The sequence below is a fragment of the Artibeus jamaicensis genome, unplaced genomic scaffold (assembly GCF_021234435.1).
Source record: "Artibeus jamaicensis isolate MK-2021 breed Jamaican fruit bat unplaced genomic scaffold, CSHL_Jam_final contig_64, whole genome shotgun sequence".
NCBI classification, from domain to species: Eukaryota; Metazoa; Chordata; class Mammalia; order Chiroptera; family Phyllostomidae; genus Artibeus; species Artibeus jamaicensis.
In genome coordinates, this window is record NW_026521911.1 from 2,374,621 (window position 1) to 2,395,070 (window position 20,450).

A 20,450-nucleotide genomic window follows, 5' to 3' on the forward strand; every position below is an offset into this window, starting at 1 on the left:
ATGGGAATCTATCCTAAGGAAGTTATTCTACAGAAGCAAGAAACCATATAAAGATGGTGTTCCTTTTATTATAGATAATTATGGAGTTATCTACAATAAAAATCTGAAAATAGCCCATAAGAGTTCTAAGAACAGGGAGAGAATTTAATAAATGATGGGACTCAACTCTGTAGAACACATTATACTATTAAAATAAAGGCTTAGAAAACGTAAAACATTTAGAAATGGGAAGAGCTGAATATAAAGTGCTATAAATTCTGTGGCTTAATAAAAATGCCTGCATATGGGAAAACAGTAGAAGACAAATATACATTGAAAATATAAACATTCAAAATCCAATGAAATAATTAATATTAGATGTGCTTCATTCTGTTCCGTTCTGTCAGCAGAAGCCATGATAAAGCTCCAGACTGAGTTATTTCCTTCCTATGCCAAGTAAATCTTGAATATTAGAAAAAGTGGAGGAAGAAAACATGATACGTATTGTAGGGAAAATGTATAGAGCCAACAGAATTCAAAATTAAGAAGATGGGGATTCTAAGAGTTTCCTGCTCATTAAAAATCAAGCAAGCAAACAAAACATGAATTCTCTCACTGATTGATTATAGTGAGCAGCAGGGTACAGAGTGTGCCCTTGGATGATCACATCTCGCTTGTTATAGAAAAACCTTGGAGCTTCTATGCTCCTAAACCATCAATTCCTGACTGCAAAAGGTAATGACATAATATTCCTTAGTCAACCAAGTGGGGCTCTAAAGACTAGTGATAACATTTTCCAGTGAAACAGAAAGGATACTGTCTTCTCTGCTTCTGTCCTGTGTGCTTTCCATTCCAGGCAAAGCTGCTGCAACACGTCGGAAGAGCTGTGAGGAGAGAGAGACGGGATAATGGGGGAAGAAAATTTAGCAAATGGTATCAAGTAAAGGTGGATGACCACTGCATGCTGTGTTCAAGGATATAGTTTCTAGGTTATTCCTTATTTAGACCTTACCATAATGAAAGCATCTTAAAATGTGTATTTATTCTGTGCATTCTAATAGAATACTGTATGAAAAGCAGCATGCCAAGTACAAAAAGGTATGAAGATATGGTCCTTACTTTCCAACTGGTGATACTAGACATGAACAAATAGGATAGAAATAAGCAGCAAAAATGTCATTCGAGTCATAAAAACTAAGTACCACAGAAACTCAGAGTAAGGACAGATTGTTCATTTAGTAAAAATGTGTAGTGGCATTCCTATCTTTTATAAAGGGTGAGGTTCTAAAGTTGGTGTATATATACTGAAAGACACTCTAGTCAAAAGTACCCTTGATTATTCTTTAAGAAAACACTATGTTAGAGACCAGCATACTACCTCTTAAGCTAAACACAGCTGGCTTTTCCTCTATCATTGGAAAGAGCACCATTGGAAATAGTTGTCTTGTGTTTGAGGTATGATGTAATGAAAAATATCTTCAGAAGTAGAATCATGCTCAAGCCTGGTGAGATGTCACTAGAGGCAAGTGGGAGCAGAAAGTACTAATGACAGAAAAAACAGCAGATTCACACCTATTATGTTGTCCCCAATCCTAAGGCATATGCTCATTGGGTAGAATGGCACATAAAACTGCTGGATTATTTCAGCCATGTCTTTGTTAGGCGTGCAGTGTAAAATTCCTATAAATTAAATTCACAGGTGATACAACTCCCTCGTACTAAGCATCTGCTTACTTGAGGTACTGTCTCAAGTTCTCCAGAGACGCAGAAATGAACAAGATGTAATTTTTTTAATTCAAAGAGTTCACAGTCTAGCAAAGGAGACAGATTCAAACAGTTCCTTAAGTTATAATGTAATAAATCCTATAAACCAAGGAAATACAAAATATAGAAATATAGATGAAAGAAAGCCCTTCTGGGAGATGGGTAAAAACCTTTAGATGGTAACATGTGAGTTGGGATTTAAAGGTAGTTTTAAAATTTCGCCTGGCTGAAAAACACACTGTGTAAAGTGCTCAGAGCTTAAGTATTCCGAATTTAAGTGCTCCATAAGTGTTGCTGAATTAAAATGAGAAGGAAACAGAAAGAACAATCTCTGGACTTTGGAAACAAAGTCCAGAGATTAAAGAATGAGGCTGTAATCTTCTTGGGGAAAGAAGTAGAGAAAATAGCAGATTTTTATTTGTAGGCAATCTCTCAATGGGATAGGATTAGAGAAAACCTGAGAAAAAGTATAACCGTCCTGGTTCTATATGACTTAGTAGTACTTTAGAAATCATACCAAAGTTAGGCATTAGCCTCAATATTCAACCCAAATCAGCTATTAGCCACAAAACTGTAGAATGCTTACTTTAACATCTTCTGGTATTCCAGAAACTGTGCATAATCACAGATTATGTGGTTATGTAGATTGCCAATCAAATCAATATGACATTAATTATATAGGGCGGGTCCATTTGGATTCATATATACTCAGTCTCAAATACAGATCAACATTCTAGATACAAGATTAAATGCTTGTACTATATAGTAATAATTAATGACTGAAAGCCATTAATTTTATTAAGAAAATTAACTTAAAATTCATAAAACTGAAATAAATGCAGAACTAGATTGATAAAATAAATTAGATTAACTTTAGAAAGAATATTATGCTGCTTTAAACCCAGCAAGGATTTGTAAAAATTTAATTAATGCAAAGTTAGACAAAAATTCTAATCCTTTTGAAGTTTTTATATATTAGCATTAGATGATGAACTGAAAGAATGACAACTGCCAGCTCAAAATTTCATGATCAAGAAAAAGTCTGGAGAGGACTTCTGCCAAGATGGAGGCATAGGGGGATGTGCCGGGCCTTCTCATACAACCAAGTTTAGAGACAACTAAATATTAGCAACAGAAAACACAGCCAGAACACGGAAAATTGAACTTTTCGGAAGTCCGTTAACAACAAATTCTTCAGCCTGACCGGTAAGGGGCGAAACCAGCGGCTGGTGAATCGGGGCGGCACAGGAGGACTCGGTCAGATGGACTCAGGGGCTCGGAATCCAGACGCGCGGAATCCAGGCGCAGGGTTGTACCTAGTGAGCGACCGAGCCAGCGACCAGGCGAGCGACCGCGGGAGAGACAGCGGGGGAGCGGTGCTGCATGTTGAATGTGGTCTCACATTTGTGCGCAGGTGGACAGGCAAGGGAGTGGGCGGTTGGACCTGGCCGGCGGGCCCCCGCGGCAAGCGGCAGTGGAGGGCACCGCCATTTCCCTGCTCTGACCCCACCTCCACATATAGCGTCATAACCCAGCGACTCTGAGTGGCCCGGCCCAGGTGAACCACCTAAGGCGCTGCTCCTCACCCAGCTGTGAGAAACAGCAGAGGGGGTCGCCATTTCCCCGCTCTGACCACGCCCCCACATACAGCATCACAACCCAGTGACCTGGGAGTCCAAGGCACCACTTTTCACACTTAAAGGGCGCGAACAGACCAAAAATGTCGCAAGAAGATCTCAAAGCCCCAGAGCCCATAGATCTAAGCAACGAAGAAATAGCAAACCTCTCAGACGCACAGTTTAAAACACTGGTCATCAGGATCCTCACAGAACTGGTTGATTATAGCCACAAATTAGACAAATATATGAAGGCAAAACTAATGGAAATGAATGGAATTGCACAGGACACCAATAGCAATGAAAAGGAAACTGGGACTCAAATCAATGGAGTGGACCAGAAGAAAGCAAATAATGGCCAAACAGAAAAGAGTCAAGAAGCAAGAATTCAAAGAAATGAGGAGAGTCTTAGGAACCTCCAGGACATCTTTAAGTGCTCCAACATCCGAATTATAGGGGTACCAGAAGGGGGAAAGGCACAGCCACCAGTGGAAAACTTATTTGAACAAATAATAAAGGAGAATTTCCCCAATCTGGCAAAGGAAATAGACTTCCAGGAAATCCAGGAAGCTCAGAGAGTCCCAAAGAAGAAGGAACACACCAAGGCACATCATAATTACATTACCCAAGATTCAAATGAAGGAGAGAATCCTAGAAGCAGCAAGAGATAAGGGGACAGTCACCTACAAAGGAGTTCCCATCAGACTGTCAGCTCATTTCTCAAAAGACACCTTATAGGCAGAAAGGGGCTGGAAAGAGGTATTCCAAGTCATGAAATCCAAAGACCTACATCCAAAATTGCTCTATCCAGCAAAGCTTTCATTTAGAATGGAAGGGCAGAAAAAGTGCTTCTCAGATAAGATCAAATTCAAGGAATTCATCATCACCAAGCCCTTATTATATGAAATGTTAAAGGGACTTATCTAAGAAAAAGAAGTTAAGGACAGCTAGATCAGGAGTGGAAACATAGAAATGAAGATCTCAAGGAGGGTTAGCAACAGGGGAGTGGGAGGAGGACAAAGAGGGAGAAGGTACAGAAAATAAGTAGCATAGACAGTAGATAGAAAATAGAAGGGGGGGCAAGAACAGTAGGGGAAATATAGAATCTACAAGACTTGAGACACTTGGTCATAAACTAAAGGGGGGGTAATGGTGGGGATGGGGGGGTAGGGTGGAGGGGAATGAAAGGGGGAATAGAACTGTAACAGCATAATCAATAAAATTAAAAAAAATAATAAAACAATATCTGTTGAATTAAAAAAAAAAGAAAAAGCCTAACATCATTAAAGAGTCACCTTTCATCTAGATGAAAATATAGAGTATGCAGTAAAAGATATTTTACAGAGATAAAAAAAGTCTAGCCCTGGCTGGTGTAGCTCAGTGGATGTCTGGTGCAGCGCGGGCCTGCGAACCAGACAATTGAGGTTCGATTCCCAGTCAGGGCACATACCAGGGTTGCAGGCTGGTTCCCTGCAGGCCAGTTCCCAGCAGGGGATGCATGAAAGGCAACCATACATTGATGTTTCTCTCCCTCTCTCCTTCCCTTCCCCTCTAAAGATAAATAAATAAAATCTTAAAAAAAAAAAAAAAAAAGTCTAAAGAAATTTATTCCCCCATGACCATCAGCTGAAAATCACCATCTATTTAGTACTGCAAACAGGCAATAAGTATAGTGACTACAGAAATAATCTAGCAGCTAACAGATCAAAACTTGTATCCCTGAAATTCATTCTTTAATGATGATATTCAGTCTTGGTCTCAATGATTATAATGCTTGCTCATTAGCCAAATGCAGAGTCAGCACATTTCTTTTTATTTATTTGTTTATTTGTTTGTTTGTTTTTAGAGAGAGGGGAAGGGAAGAAGAGTGGGAGAGAAACATAAATGTGTGGCTGCCTCTCATGTGTCCCCTACTGGGGACCTGGCCTGCAATCCAGGCATGTGCCCTGCTGACTGGGAATTGAACAGGCGACCCTTTGCTTCACAGGCCTGTGCTCAATCCACTGAACTACACCAGCCAGAGCAGCACATTTCTAATTTAAGTAGAGATGAGGGCAAGGGAAAAGAAGTTTGAAAATTTTTAGAGGCAGGAACTGCCTGAATAAAATGTTGAGAGGTAGAAAAATAACAGGGCATATTCAAGAATAGTTAGGTACTCCCAATTGGCTAGAGCACAGACTACATAAAAGAATTATGGTGAAACTGTATATTGAAGGACAGACTAAGACAGACCTGGAAAGAATATAGACTTTGTTCTGAGGACAAAGAGAAGACACTAAAAAAGGGGTTTGCATGAGGACCCCTATCATTGATTCCAGTGTCTTACTATGGCTACAAAAACATATGTATTACATACTGAAAGCAAAAGATAGTAGGTGAGATGGCAGAAAGCTAAAAACTAAAATTGAAAGTGTATTTAACATTCTGTGTAGGCCACTCAGGTGATAGGTCTTTGTTCTGTCCCCCAGTTTTCTCATCTGTAAAGTGGATTTAAAGTACTAATACACTTAACTAAGTACATTACTGTGAAGCTCAAGGGAAATCATATTATGTTATGCTAACTGCTTAGGATTGATCTGTTATTTACAAAGTCCTTAATAAACAGTGCCTGTATTTCTACCAGAGACTAGTCACAATAACTCATGGTCCCATAGGCTACATTTTCCAAATGTTATGATATTCTGCAGTGGATTCCAGTACTACAACAAAACACCAACAGGGACAAACTTCTGCTTTAAGAAATAATGTAAAACTTTTGGAAAAGGTATGGAGGTTGGGAGAGATCTTCTGAAAATACTAGAGCAGAACTGAAATGTTCTTACTTAGAAATATCTAGAAATCTTTCCAAGCTCTCATAGTTTGTTAATGACATGAAATACTTATTAAACTACTTATTTGTCCAAGATAAATACCCCCATTATTAATAATAGCTTTTTTACTTCAAGGAGAATTAATTTCTCTAATTCTTCTTTAAGATTTCTTCTAATAAAAAGAGGGACATAACTGTGAGGTACAAAGGACACAATGATGCTGTTCCTTGGAACAGTCTCCTTGCTGCTCCCAGCCCAATCTGTCTAGCTGACACTCATCTTTCAGAATCCCTGGCAATTCTTTAGAAAACTTCCATAACTCATTCACCGATTCCTCCAACTCCATCATTCTCCTATCTAATAATATATTTTTACATACCCTGATAGCACCCTCTTTTTCTTCTTTTGGAGCTTTTACTACACTAATGGTAATGGCCTATTTATCTCCCTGTCTTTCCCTCTAAATTTTAAGCTTCTGGAGGGAAAAGCTCATATTTCATCTCTTTGTTATTCTAGTATCTTACAGGTAGTAGGTATTTTTTAAAAATGTTAGTTGCAAGAATGACTAATGGGTGTGAAAACATTAGAAAACACAGAGTGCAGTACATATAGTTGATTAGTGCCTTTAGCCAATGGCTTTCATTGGGTTCACTTGCATCTGAATTATCATTTAATTCCTTAAGAATGACTATCCATAATACTATTTAGCAGATGATCACAGATCTGAGAAAGGCTGTTTTTTAATCAAGTAAAATGCCCACTGAATTCTCCTGACTCCTTCCCTCAAAACAGACAACAAAAGAAATCAATTTACTTCGTGGTTCCTTGCAGAAAAAGGAAGTATAAAAGGGATTTTAAATTTATATGTAGAGAGTGACAGTGAAGGAAAACTCTGATAAACTTACAAGAAAACTCTGATGAAAAACAAATGCTGTTTCGAATATCTTCAATCAAACACAAAAGGATTCAATTAAAACATGCAAATAATAATGGGAGGTAATGACATATTTGCCATACACCAAAGAAGTAGCAGAGGTAAGATTCCAAAGTTCACATTCTTTTTACTATTCATGCTACCTAGTATAAATGGAAGATCTTTCTATATAAAAAGCACTGTGAAAAGGGGTGTGTGAATAGCTTAAAATCCTGAGTAAGAATAATTTGATTTGTGACATACCACTACACACAAATCATAAACACAAAAACTTAATCCATTTTCTATGACTAAACATTTTATCTATAGTGTTAACCAATGTACTTCTAAAACTTGGTGCTGTTTCAAAATATTTCAATTAATTTAAAAGAATCATTCAGTAACCCACTAGATTTGTAATTACATTTCAGGGAATAATTTGTAACATGACATATCTGAATTATCATGAATATACTGGATTATTAATAGTATAACTAAATAATATATAAAATAATAATGTTTATGAATATTGTAAAAATGTCATATCATCATGAACAATTTTGGGGTTTTGCTTTTTTAAGATACGCATTTAATTTTTTAATAATTCTTTATAGACAATTTACTACTAGTTTTGTATATTTGGTTCTTATACATAAAAATAAACATTTATTCTTATAAAAAATAAAAAAATAAAAAGAATCAATATCACTCACCTGTACTCAACTCAGAACATCCCAAAATGAGCCAAGAAAATGCTTTACAAAAGCCAAGTTCTATCCTTACAAAAATGTGATAGGAAAGAAAATACTCTAGGGATTTAAGTTGTTTTAAATAATCTTTAAAGGAAAATGCATTTCTTAAATGCCAATGACACGCTAACAGAGGCTTCTGCTGTATTAGGAATCACAAATGACAAAATATGGAGTCAGTACAATTAGTAGTTAAAAAAAATCTATATCCATTCTAAGGCATCGTTGCCAGCATGCTTCTCAGAATATTTTCTTTTCTGGAAAAAGGGTATTAATTCCACCCTGACCTTTTGCTGTATGGTACTTTACTTGTTATTTCTTGAGGGAAATAGGCATATTTATATTGCAGCGACAGCCCTGACAGCTGTGGCTCGGCTGACTGGGTATTGTCCTGCACAGTGAAAGATCCCTAGCTTGAGTCCTGGTCAGGGCACACGCCCACTGGGCTGCAGGCTGGTCCCTGGTTGGGGCACATGCAAGAGGCAGCAGATCAATGTTTCTCTCCCTCTCTCTAAAAACACATAAATAAAACCTTTAAAAAATTGCAGTGACGACTATGGGAATTAGCTCTGGAGATGATGACAAGCTGAATATAGCTTTCTATAAAATTTTTCAAGTTGAGTACTTTGGGCTATAATTTTAGATATTTGATTTAAAGGAATAAATTGGAGAAGGAAATATCAAAGTAAAATCACTGTTGCCACCAGTTTTTATCTTTACTATAAAATTAACGTATTTTATTTATTTGTTTATTTTATTTTTTTAATCTTTAGAGGGGAAGGAGAGGAGAGAGGGAGAGAAATATCAATGTATGGTTGCCTCTCGTGTGTCCCCTACTGGGAACTGGCCTGCAACCCAGGCATGTGCCCCGACTGGGAATTGAATTGCAATCGTGTGGTTCGCAGGCCCGAACTCAATCCACTGAGCTACACCAGCCAGGGCTATTTTATTTATTTATGATTAATTTTTTTTTACTTACTGATTTTAGAGAAAGAAGGGGGGGAGAGAGATCAATTTTTGTTGTACCAATTATTTAAGCATCCATTGGTTGAATGTTATAAGTGCCCTGACTGCTGACTGAACCTCCAACCGTGGTGTATTGGGACAACACTCTAACCAACTGGGCTACCCACCTGGATGGGGCTTAATCAAGTGCAGTCATTGCTTGGTACTTGCTAGCTTCAGAATTCGTGAAACCCTGTACTCATCACATTTTGACTAGAAAAAATGTTTCAGCACTCAGCACTCGCTCAGGACTTGTCTCACTTGCTAGAACTTGTATGAGTCAGGGTGCTGCTTTGCAAAGAGAAAACCGCTTCATCATTTGGTGCTCAGCGGTTTCGGCACTTGTTATGAGTTCCGGAATGAATTAATGACAAGTACTGAGGTAGTGTATTTTATGAGCAATAAGAAATTCCATTCCATCCTTCAAAGAGCAAGCTAAGCTAATCAGTTCCATCAACTTACAGAAAAATTTCCATTATGAAAATAAAAGTTGTGAGAGTACAGAGTATTTTATATGCCATTGTTAGTTAATTCTCATTATATGAGAATTATGTGCTCAGTGTTAGCTGACTTTGAATTTCTGCTAGATCTCTATTTTAGTTTAGCTAGCCTATCATTTCTTAAATGAAGGATTATTTTAATACTTTTGTTTTTCAATTTTAACATGTCTTCTTGCTTCTACCCTTATCCTCTATAGTCTATTTTTTACAGAACAGCCAGTGATTTCTTTTAAATACTAAATCTCATGTCGAACCTCTGATTAAAAACTTTAGACAGCTTCCTACCTCACTCAGAAAATCCTTACTACAGCCTACATGGACTAAGTTAGACTTCCATCCCCTAAAACTATCCTCAATTTCTATCACTTGCAATTTCTATCAATATATGCAAGACCACTCTAGGTTCTTTAGAGATTTTCTTCAAAGAACCTAGAGTAGTCTTGCTTATTGAAGCTACCTGATACCCGTGGATTAAGGTACACAATAGAAGTACCAGATTAAGACCTGCCAGAGTCAAGAACTGTGGTAGATATGGGAAAGGGTGCTGTGGAAAAGACACCATCACCATCAATACTTAAAGTACATATGCTATCTCAACAGTTATAATTTTCTCACACACACACGCAACTCCACTTTGAATATGTACACAAGCATTCACTGACCTATTAGCACTAATGCCCATTAGCTATCACTAATTTCTCACAAAGGTCTCCCATTTCTTTGACATAAATCTTTTTCTTCTGACAAGCAGTGATAGTTTAAAAAGTTAAAGATGAAGGAGTATATCTGTTCCTTTTCCATTTTTCAGTAATGTAAAATTAGAAACCATAGTAAGAAAGGTGACACCCATATAGTTAACACTTTATTAAAAGAATATACTATCGTATTTTACAGATCATAAGACACCCTCCCCAAATTTGGGAGGAATAATGGTTGTTAATGCTGCTGTTGAGTTCTGTTTACATTTACATTGGTGAAAAACTGTTATTTGTTATTAAATATTCTACCACATTTTTTTGCTTCAAAAAATTTTTTCCTATTTCCCTCCTCTAAAACCTAGGTGTGTCTTATGGTCTGAAAAATATGGTAATTCTCAGATGAAAAGTCAATTAGAGCCTTAAATAATCACCTTACCATTACCATTTTCTCCAGCAATTCAAATACCATAATACTTTTTTAAAAAGGGCAATATTACTACATTTTAAAAAACGGAATTAGAAAAATAATGGGTAAATATTTTTCTTGGGCTGTTTTTATAAAATACTGAAGGTAATAAATAACACTATTTAAATATCTTATATAACACAAATAACCATGTTAGATATTATTTATTCTAGTTCTAGCTCTGATAGTTTTAATTTAAAAACTACAAAAATATTCTTTAAAACAGAAACAGGGCTTTAGAGTTAAGTGCATAAACCAGATGAAGGGTTAAGCACAGAATATTTTTAAATAAGAAGAAAAACAGTCGTACTGGGTAGGAATAAAATATATTTTTTAAAGATTTTATTTTAATTTATATATAGAGAGAGAAGAAAGGGAGAAACATCAATGTGTAGTTGCCTCTTGTGTGCCCCCAAGTGGGGACTTGGCCTGCAACCCAGGCATTTCCCCTGACCAGGAATTGAACTGGTAACCTTTCAGTTTGCTGAACGATGCCCAACACATTGAGCAACACCAGTCAAGGCTCTTAATTACTGTTTAAAGGAAAGGTTGAAGCATTTACTATGGGGTTTTAATGTATGTAAATATATGTGACAATAATAACACAAAGGATGAGCACATAATTCCACATAAAATGATAAAGAATAAAAAAGAAATGATACACAGTAATATTAGCTAGTTTAATATCTAGAGCACCACTAAAAGAGTTACGAAAAAATTAAGCTACAAAAATTAAGCTCCTCTTGATTAATTTCACATCAAGAGAAATTAAAACAGAGATATTTGATTAAACCAAAAATGGCAGAGGGACAGGTAGAAAACAAACAGCAAATGGCAGCCCAAAACTAACTACATTAATGATTTCATTCAATCTAAATAAAATTAAAACTCAAAAGGCACAGGTTTTCACACTGAATTACAAAAAAAGTGAGATCTGACACTATACCATCTGCAAGAAATTTGCTTTACAAAGGAAAAGATATACCAAACAAATCATAAGCAGTAAGTCAGCTGGTGTGACTACAGCTAACATGAGCTAAAGATGGAGACAAGGTGTATTAGAGATAAAGAGGGACATTTCTTAACATTAAAGTCAATACATTAGAAAGACCATAGCTATCCTAAATAAGTATGCACCTGAAAACAAAACTTCAAAATACATGAAGTAAAAGCTAACAGAACTAAATGATGACACAGGAAAATACACACATTGTTGCAGATATTAATACTCCCTTCTCAACAAAAAAATTAGTAATACTACATAAGATTTGAACAATGTATCAAGTGTCTTGATCTAAAATAATACTCTTTTCCAGTGCACATACAACTGAGAAAGGCCATATGCTAGGCTATAAAACAAATTTATGTACATTTATCAAAATTCATCTAATTAGCCCTGACCAGTATGGCTCAGTTTGGTTGGGCGTCATCCTACAAAAGCAAAGAGTCACCTGTTTGATTCCTGATTGGAGCACGTGGGTTGAGGGTTCAGTCCCTGATCTGGGTGCAGGAAAGAGGCAACTGATGGATATTTCTCTCAAATCAGTATTTCTCTCCCTCTTTCTCCCTCCCTTTCCCTCTCTATAAAAATAAATAAAATCGTATGTAAAAATTCACCTAACTGTAAATGGAAGTGCAAGAGAACACTTCTGTGCCTGTTGATTCTTAGTTTCCTTCAGCTGAAAATTATCCTTATGCCAAAGTGACGTACTTGGGGGTGGCATATTAAGATCTCCTTCAAATGAAAAGCAAAGAGTGTTACAGAGGATATATGGGTGTATTATTTCCATAGTTTCTTCTTTTGTACAAGTCCCACTGGCACTTATATACTCTTGCTTTTATTTTTATTGCATTCCACTGACTTTTTAAAAATTAATGTTTACTGATTTTAGAGAGAGAGGAAGATAGGCAGAAAGACAGACAGACATCGACTGGTTGTCTCCCATATGCACCAGGACCAGGGATTAAACCTACAACCTGGGGATGTGCTCTGACTGGGGACTGAACCACCAACCTTTTGGTGTACAGAAGGAGTGACACTCCAAAGGAGCCATACCAACAAGGGCCATTAAATTATTTATTAAATTATTAAAAGTAATTAAGATTAGCCCTGGTTGGCATAGCTCAGTGGATTGAGCACAGGCCTGCAAACCACAGGGTCACTGGGTTCGATTCCCAATCAGGGCACATGCCTGGGTTGCGGGCCAGGCCCCCAGTAGAAGGGAGGCTGAAAGGCAACCACACATTGATGTTTCTCCCCCTCTATTTCTCCTCCCCTCCCACTCTAAAAATAAATAAAATCTTAAAAAACAAAAAATTAAAAAATAAAAGTAATTAAGATTATATAAAATATATTTACCAAAAAGGGGGAGGCAATTCATCCATAATCCTACTACTGAAAACTGTTTTTGCAAAAAAGTGAAATGTTGGTTCACCTGAATTCAAAGAAACTCAAGATATATGACTATCTACATCTAAGTCTGAATCGAAATACTGAACAAAGTACAATTCCCCACATGACCCTGGCTTCTCTAAGCTTCTTCAGTGTAGCTTAGAAAATTAAGACAGAGTTGAACTCAATAAATTAATTTTATTCTTATGGTAAAACACAGCAACTCTCAGTACCTGCTAAAAAAAAATACAGCATATCAGTCCTTCATTCAATGAACATTTATTAAATTCGGGCTAGTAGGAGGCAAAATTGACAAAAAAACTTCTTTATTAAAAGTAAGAAGGGGTGTTACTGCAATAATTAGGAAAGATATTTGAAATTTGTTTTTTGAACTGAGTTTTTAAATACAAGTAACAGACAGGAAACTATTTTAGGAAGTGGGGCAATAACTTACAACAGAACTATGAAAACAAGGTAAACTTGGGGCATTTTAAGCAGGGTCACATGGGTACACAGTGCCCAGAGGTCAGTACAGTGTTATATGCAGAGGCCACCTCAAAGATTTGGAACTTCAGAACACTGCATACTAAGGAATCTGCTTAAAATTCAGGATGAAATTCACAGATGTATGTGGAGCAAGGCTGGGAGCAGACATCAGCTAATAAGCTATGGTAGCAGGCAAGGCAACAGACTGCTATTTTCAACCAGTAACCACAAGACTTTTTAAAACAAGAAATACCCAATTAGTCAGGGGCACTGACTTCTTCTCCATTAGACTGTCAAATAAAAAATGTGACAGCCAAACTCAACAATAATCATTCAGTGTGAATGAATCAAAATTATACCTATATTTTTTTGTCAAATTGGCAAAAAATATTTTTTTGATGTGCTGCAGAATTTCACTAATTAGTTTATGTGTGCCATGCGATGAAAAAGGTTGAAACAGCTTCAACAGTGAGGGCCTTAATACTGCAGTGGGAAAAGTAGAATGAACAATACTAGGTATTGAAATAACCGGTACGAATACAAATTAGTCAAAAGACCCTCTAGGTTTCACTAGATTTATTCTCCTACTTCATGAAGACCTACTTAATGGCCCTTGGATACATAATATTTAATTCCTTATGAATCAATTTGGTTTCCACAAAAGCCTAAGCTGTTGAGTGTAGAAAGCTCCTCTTCTGTATATAGCACAGGCGGGGAATTAATGCTTGCTCAAAAAATTTCCACACTGAAGAGATCTGACATACTTGCTGAACCATTTCTATGGCTTTATACAACTTTTCACAAAATATAGTTTCCATGAGAAATCTCCTGGGATTCTTGTTAAAAATATAAATTTTAGTATATTACCATGGACTCACTGAATCAAAACCTAGATGTGAACCCAGTAGTGAGTATTAAAGTTTAAAACCATTAAAGAATTCTCTAATCCAAGGATAGCTTCCTAGGGACAATTTGCTATTCTACAACCTCTGTTCCCTCTTACCTTTGATTGATTATCAGGTATACCAGGGCAGAGGAAAAATACATGGCTGGCCTCACTGGTAAACTGTATGGGTTTCAATACTTTGTCTTAGAGAAAACTTCTGTCACTCGCTTTTTTTCTATTGCCCAAGTACCCAACAGCATGGTGACCATTAGATTTGCAAGAATAAGTACTGAACTTCAATCAACCGCACAAGGTGAATGTGGTCCAAAGTCAGAAACTGGACAGTGGATATTTGGCAGATGTGATTTAGATTTCACTTAGGAAAATTTGAATTGGTCTACATAGCTAATATATCAAGTGGTATCAAGTGCGCTATGCTTGTTTTTTTTTTAAACATTGGGGTAATTTGTAATATATAAGAAAAAGACAAAGATTTTAATGATACCCTGTTATTTGATTATTTTAAAAATGTTTTTAATTTTTTAATTTACTGATTTTAGAAAGCATGGAAAGGAGAGAGAAAGAGAGAGACTGATTTGTTGTTCCATTTATTTATGCATTCATTGGTTGGTTCTTGTATATGCCCTGACTAGAGATCGAACCCCCAACCTTGGCAAATTGGGACAATGCTCTAACCAACTGAGCTATCCCCACCAGGGCTGATTCATTCTTAAGCTCCATTATAGAAACTAATTCAAGCAATAGACAACCCATAAAAAACCAGGTGATGTATTTCTTAGCTAATACTTAAAATCAACTAGTAATTTCAATGTATGACAGAAATATATTTTATATGATTAATCACTAAAGTTAAAGGGGAAAGATTTTAACCTATTATTTAAACATGCTTATTAACATAAGCTTTGATTTATTCATTTTGTTTCATTCTCTCATTTGGAAGTTGGAGGTCTTGAATTTTTTCTTCCTTAACTAAATTATATGAACTGACAAAGCATGGGTCTCTAAATATTGAAATAAAATTCTAATATATTGTGATATAAAATGAAAAGTAATAATATTTTTAGTTAAGAAGGAAGCTACAAAAAATTAAAATTTGTATACAGTAAATTAGGTTATAATTATATTTAAAAGATAAAGTCAAGTCCCCAAAGAATCAGGAACTTCAGCAAAATCACAAATTCAGATATAGCATCTAAATAAGGAGAAATAATAAAGTAGCAAATGGGTTTTGAATTCAGTATAGGATTGTTTTGTAACATATTTGCCAATGATACCTCAGACAAGGGTTTAATCTCCAAAATATATAAAGAACTCACATGACTCCACTCTTAAGAAGACAAGCAAACCAATTAAAAAATGGGAAAAGGACTTGAACAGACACTTCTCCACGGAGGACATACAGAGGATTCAGTGACACAGGAAAAGATGCTCAATATCGCTAGTTATCAGAGAGATGCAAATTAAAACCACAATGAGATACCACTTCACACTGGTCAGAATGGCCATCATAAACAAAGCAACAAACAACAAATGTGGAGAGGTTGTGGAGAAAAGGGAACCCTAGTGCACTGTTGCTGGGACTGCAGACTGGTACAACTACTATGGAAAACAGTATGGAATTTTCTAAGAAAACTAAAAATGAACATGCCTTTTGACCCAGCAATTCCACTGCTAGGATTATACCCTAAGAACCCCGAAACACCAATCCAAAAGAACCTATGCACCCCAATGTTCATAGCAGCACAACTTACAACAGCCAAGTGCTGGAAGCAACCTAGGTGCCCATCAGTAAATGAGTGGATCAAAAAACTATGGTACATTTACATAATGGAATTCTATGCAGCAGAAAGAAAGAAGTCCCTACCCTTTGCAACAGCATGGATGGAACTGGAGAACATTATGCTAAGTGAAATAAGCCAGGCGGTGAAAGACAAATACCATATGATCTCACCTTTAACAGGAACCTAAACAACAAAACAAGCACACAAGCAAAATATAACCCAACACACTGAAGTAGAGAACAGGTTTACAGTGGCCTGAAGGCAGAGTGGAGGGAATTGCAGGGGAAAAGGGGAAGGGTTTATAGGAACAAGTATAAAGGACGCATGGACAATAACAAGGCAGGGTGGAAATGGGAGGGAGGTGGGGGTGTGTGGGATGGGCTGGGATGGAGGTAAAACGCAGAAAACTGTACTTGAACAACAATTAAAATAAAATTAAATTTAAAAAAAAAGACTGTTTTGTAAAAGATGTAAAAGAAGTCTCTCTTGTCTGTATGTGTCAGGCTACTGGAAAAAATCATGCACCTAGTGATAAAAATGTTCTAAAATCAAATTGTGCTGATGGTTGCACAATACTATAAATTCACTAAAAATACATTTAAAACAAGTCAATTATATGGAAGGTAAAATTATAATTAAATAGAGCTGTTAAAAATTGTGTTTATAAAATAGCAAATGAATGATATATCCCATCTTCTCAACATTGTAGGAATCATCTCAATTTGGAAGGAATTAAATGTCATTAAGATACTAGCTATCACTAGTGCCTACTGTATGCTGATGATTTTAGAGCAGGGGTACCCACCTCCAGGCCTCACACTGGTACTGGTCTATGCCTGTTATGCACAGGGTTGCACAGCAGGAGGTGAGTTTGAATGTAATGCACCACCTGAACCATCCCAAAACCATCCCTCCCACTCTGTTCTGTGGAAAAATTATCTTCCACAAAACCGGTCTCTGGTGCCAAAAGGTTGGAACTGCTGTTTTAGAGTTTCCAAACTATGAGACTACTTAGGGTCAGGACTAAGAGGATGCAGTAACCCTTGCTTTACACATTAACCCAGACCAATGTATCTTCCATAGGAAGGCTATACTTTGACATACAAGTAGCTCACATCCTTATTAAAATGTCTATAACAGAAAAAGCTAGATGAAGCTACCCACTGCTCTGTCCTAGAATAGTGACGTATTGTGATAACTTCTATTACTCAAATTACTGAACTGTCTACAGCTCTTACAGGTTCAGATATTTATCATGTATAAAATTCCGTACACATTGGTAGGTTCTAGATATATAATTTTGATGAAAGATAATTTCAATATAATGTGGTAAGTACTGTGACAGTGGTTTCATAAGGTTTAGGCATCTGTAAAAACACAGAAGAGAATCATTCATCACTAAAATAGCTTGGAGGTATGGTGGATAATTTCGTAGAAAATGTCTCTGAAGAGTTGACACCTACACTGCAACTTAAAAGGATGAGTAGGTATCAGTCATGAAGAAGGAAACGAGTATTCTAAGAGAGTAACAACATAAACAAAGATAGGGAGCCATGAAATAGTGTGCTATGAAGAGGTAATTAGCGATAATTCAGTATTACACGTTTTAAAGCAAGGAAATCTGGGAAATAAAATGCCAAAAATGGAAACGATTTAGAGATTTTTAAAATAAAGCTCTGATTCATTTTAAAGGATTTACTCTAATAGTCTATTCATCATCGAGAGTAAAAAATAGTAATTTATTGGTCTGTAAATATTATAAATCTGGGACTACTACTCTAAATAATATGTAGCTCTGAAGAATTAAGCAAGTGAGTTTTTGGCTACTTCATCTTTTAGAAAAGTTTGATAATGTGAGGTCTCTACATACTTTTCCATCCCTTCCCTGAAACACTCCTTTTATAATCACTGTTAACACACCAGCAGTTAAGGATAAATTAACTGGAATGTACTTCCACCACAACAAGCAAAATACCATTCCTGATAGCAATCTTTGCTTTCTTTTATTATAATCTTACCATCAAACTCTAAAATAAGAAATGTCACCATAAAACAATGCAGCAGGGAAGCAGAGTATGGTGAGTTTACGATCTTGCAATCACACACTTGCAATCACAATGAAGTACTTATACTGTACACAATCTGAAAAGTTTGGCAAGTCTTTCCTCTTTTTCCAAAAACTATGCCACAATTATATTTTTTCACTGTTTAATACACTAGTTCATGAGGCATCATGCTGCTAAGTGGAAGAAAATCTTATACTAGAAAATAGTGTACTCAGACAACTATTTCATGTTTTTGCAATCGGATAACATCAACCTATATTCAAAGAACACTTACCTGTTTTACATTGTATCCTGCTTTTGCACTAGTTTCGATAAACATAACATTCAGCTCTTTGGCTTTCCTCTCTCCCTCCTCAATTGACACTTGCCTGTAGAAAAAAGAAGTTTTTTCTTTTTGAAAAATGTATTATAAAGATTATAGACAAACCTGGCTGGTATGGTTCAGTGAGTTGAGCAATGGCCTGTGAACTGAAAGGTCACGGGTTCGATTCCCAGTCTGGGCACATGCCTGGGTTGCTGGTCAGATCCCTATCTAGGGGCATGAGAGAGGCAACCCATCAATATTTCTTTCTCTCCCTCTATGTCTCTCCCTCCCTTCTCTTCTCTCTGAAAATAAATAAGTAAATAGATAAATGAAATATTTTTAAAACATTTTAAACAAAGTTCTGAAAATAACTTTTCTTGATATAAGTGCTGGTTACACAGACAAGACTACTTTAAAAATTCAAGTTGCAGTACGCTTACAATTTGTGCATTTGTATGTACGTTCTATACACAACTAAAGTTCTTAAAAATTATTTGCTTTGCTGAGATCATCCTGTAACTTTTTCATTTTGAAAAATAGCCTTAGTATAAATTTTCCATTTATATTAGATCATAAGTATTTAATCTTGTGATTAAAAACTATGTAATTTTTTATGGCTAGACAATTTGTCAATTTGCTGCTGTAACTTATGTAACCATTCCCAAAGTATTTGAAATATAAGTTGTTTTCAAATTCTACACTAATGTAAAAAAAATGATGCTATATAAACATCTTTGTGCTTAATATTTTGTGCACTGTGAATCATTTCCTTATGTTGGATTTTGTCAATTTCTATAAGTAAAAAACTGAGTCTTTTGGTACAGAGTATATTTTAATACTTATTTTAGAGGCATTTTGTAATGCACTGGGTTGGCCTTTTTAAAAGTCTGTTTAGTTTTTTTTTTTCATAAAAGACTGATTTTTCATTTTTACCAATAATTTTATTGATTTGGATCTTTTGAGTATGTTGGCTATCTCCTGCTATTGGCTTCTAGTGGGTAGAGGCCAGCGACGCTGCTAACTGTTTTTCATCGCAGAAGACAGCCCCACAGCAAAGAATTATTTGGCCAAAATGTCAACAGTACCAAGAAACTTAGCAAGCCACTTTTGACACATTCGATCAGTTATAGCACCTTCTCCATACTCTGCACATGTTTTTTTTGCATTACAGTTGTGTTTTCACCTTTCCTTTTTCATTTTATTTTTAGACTGAGGAGAAAGAGGAAGAGAGGGAGGGAAACATTAATGTGTGGTTGCCTCTCATGCACTAGCTACTGGGGACCTGGCCTGCAACCCAGGCATGTGCCCTGACTGGGAATCAAACCAGCGACCAGCACTCAATCCACTGTGCTACACCTGACAGGGCCAAAAGAATTTCTTTTAATGTTTTTTTTTTTTTTTTAAAAAGCACTTAAATCTTTTACTCATTTTAAAATTATTTTAGTGAAATGAACAAGGCTCTAATTCTTTTAAATGTGACTAGCTGAAGGGTGACAGTCTAGCAAAAATTACTGAGAAAGATGGTAATCCAAAGTAATGGATGAATATTACCTTAAAGAAAAATTATTGTATGGCACAGTGAACATCCAAGTATGCTTTATAGTTCCCTTGGATTTGACTCTATGCTAGAGAAATGTCTGTCCTTTTCCTCTGCATTGAAAGGACTATTTATCCTTTTAAATGTATTCAGAAAGTCAGCACATTGTAAATAATATATATATAGTAAATATAATAAGACAGTGCAGCATTTGTGTATTCAATTAAACTACTTCCCAATAAAACAACACAGGCTTATAAATATCCTTTTAGATAACTCTGGCTATAACTGAAAATAATTCAGACATACAATTTTTAAATTTAAAAATGAAGGTACTTAAGAGACTCTGTACTAGAAGACTATATATACCTACGCGATCTTCAAATTCTCATATTGGAAAGAAATAAAACATTGAAAATTTATATGATGGTAATTGATGTCAAAAAATAATTTTCATAAAGAAAAGATGAAATCATA

General features: G+C 35.9%; 1 protein-coding gene and 1 non-coding gene across 3 annotated transcripts in view; one reads left to right on the forward strand and one right to left on the reverse strand.

Moving 5' to 3' along the window:
* The window catches only part of RAB6A (RAB6A, member RAS oncogene family), a 66,206-nt gene that overhangs the window by 2,148 nt on the left and 43,608 nt on the right, over positions 1-20,450 (reverse strand). For both annotated transcript variants that reach the window (XM_037148640.2, XM_037148641.2), the window contains exons 6-7: positions 18,407-18,500; positions 797-863 (exon numbers count right to left, since the gene is read on the reverse strand). In XM_037148640.2, the coding sequence (XP_037004535.1) occupies positions 797-863; positions 18,407-18,500 (161 nt within the window). The remainder of the gene's footprint in view (positions 1-796; positions 864-18,406; positions 18,501-20,450) is intronic.
* Positions 20,008-20,141, forward strand: LOC119051757 (small nucleolar RNA SNORA22). Its single transcript, XR_005082985.2, has one exon. It is a non-coding gene; the product is annotated as a small nucleolar RNA SNORA22 (small nucleolar RNA).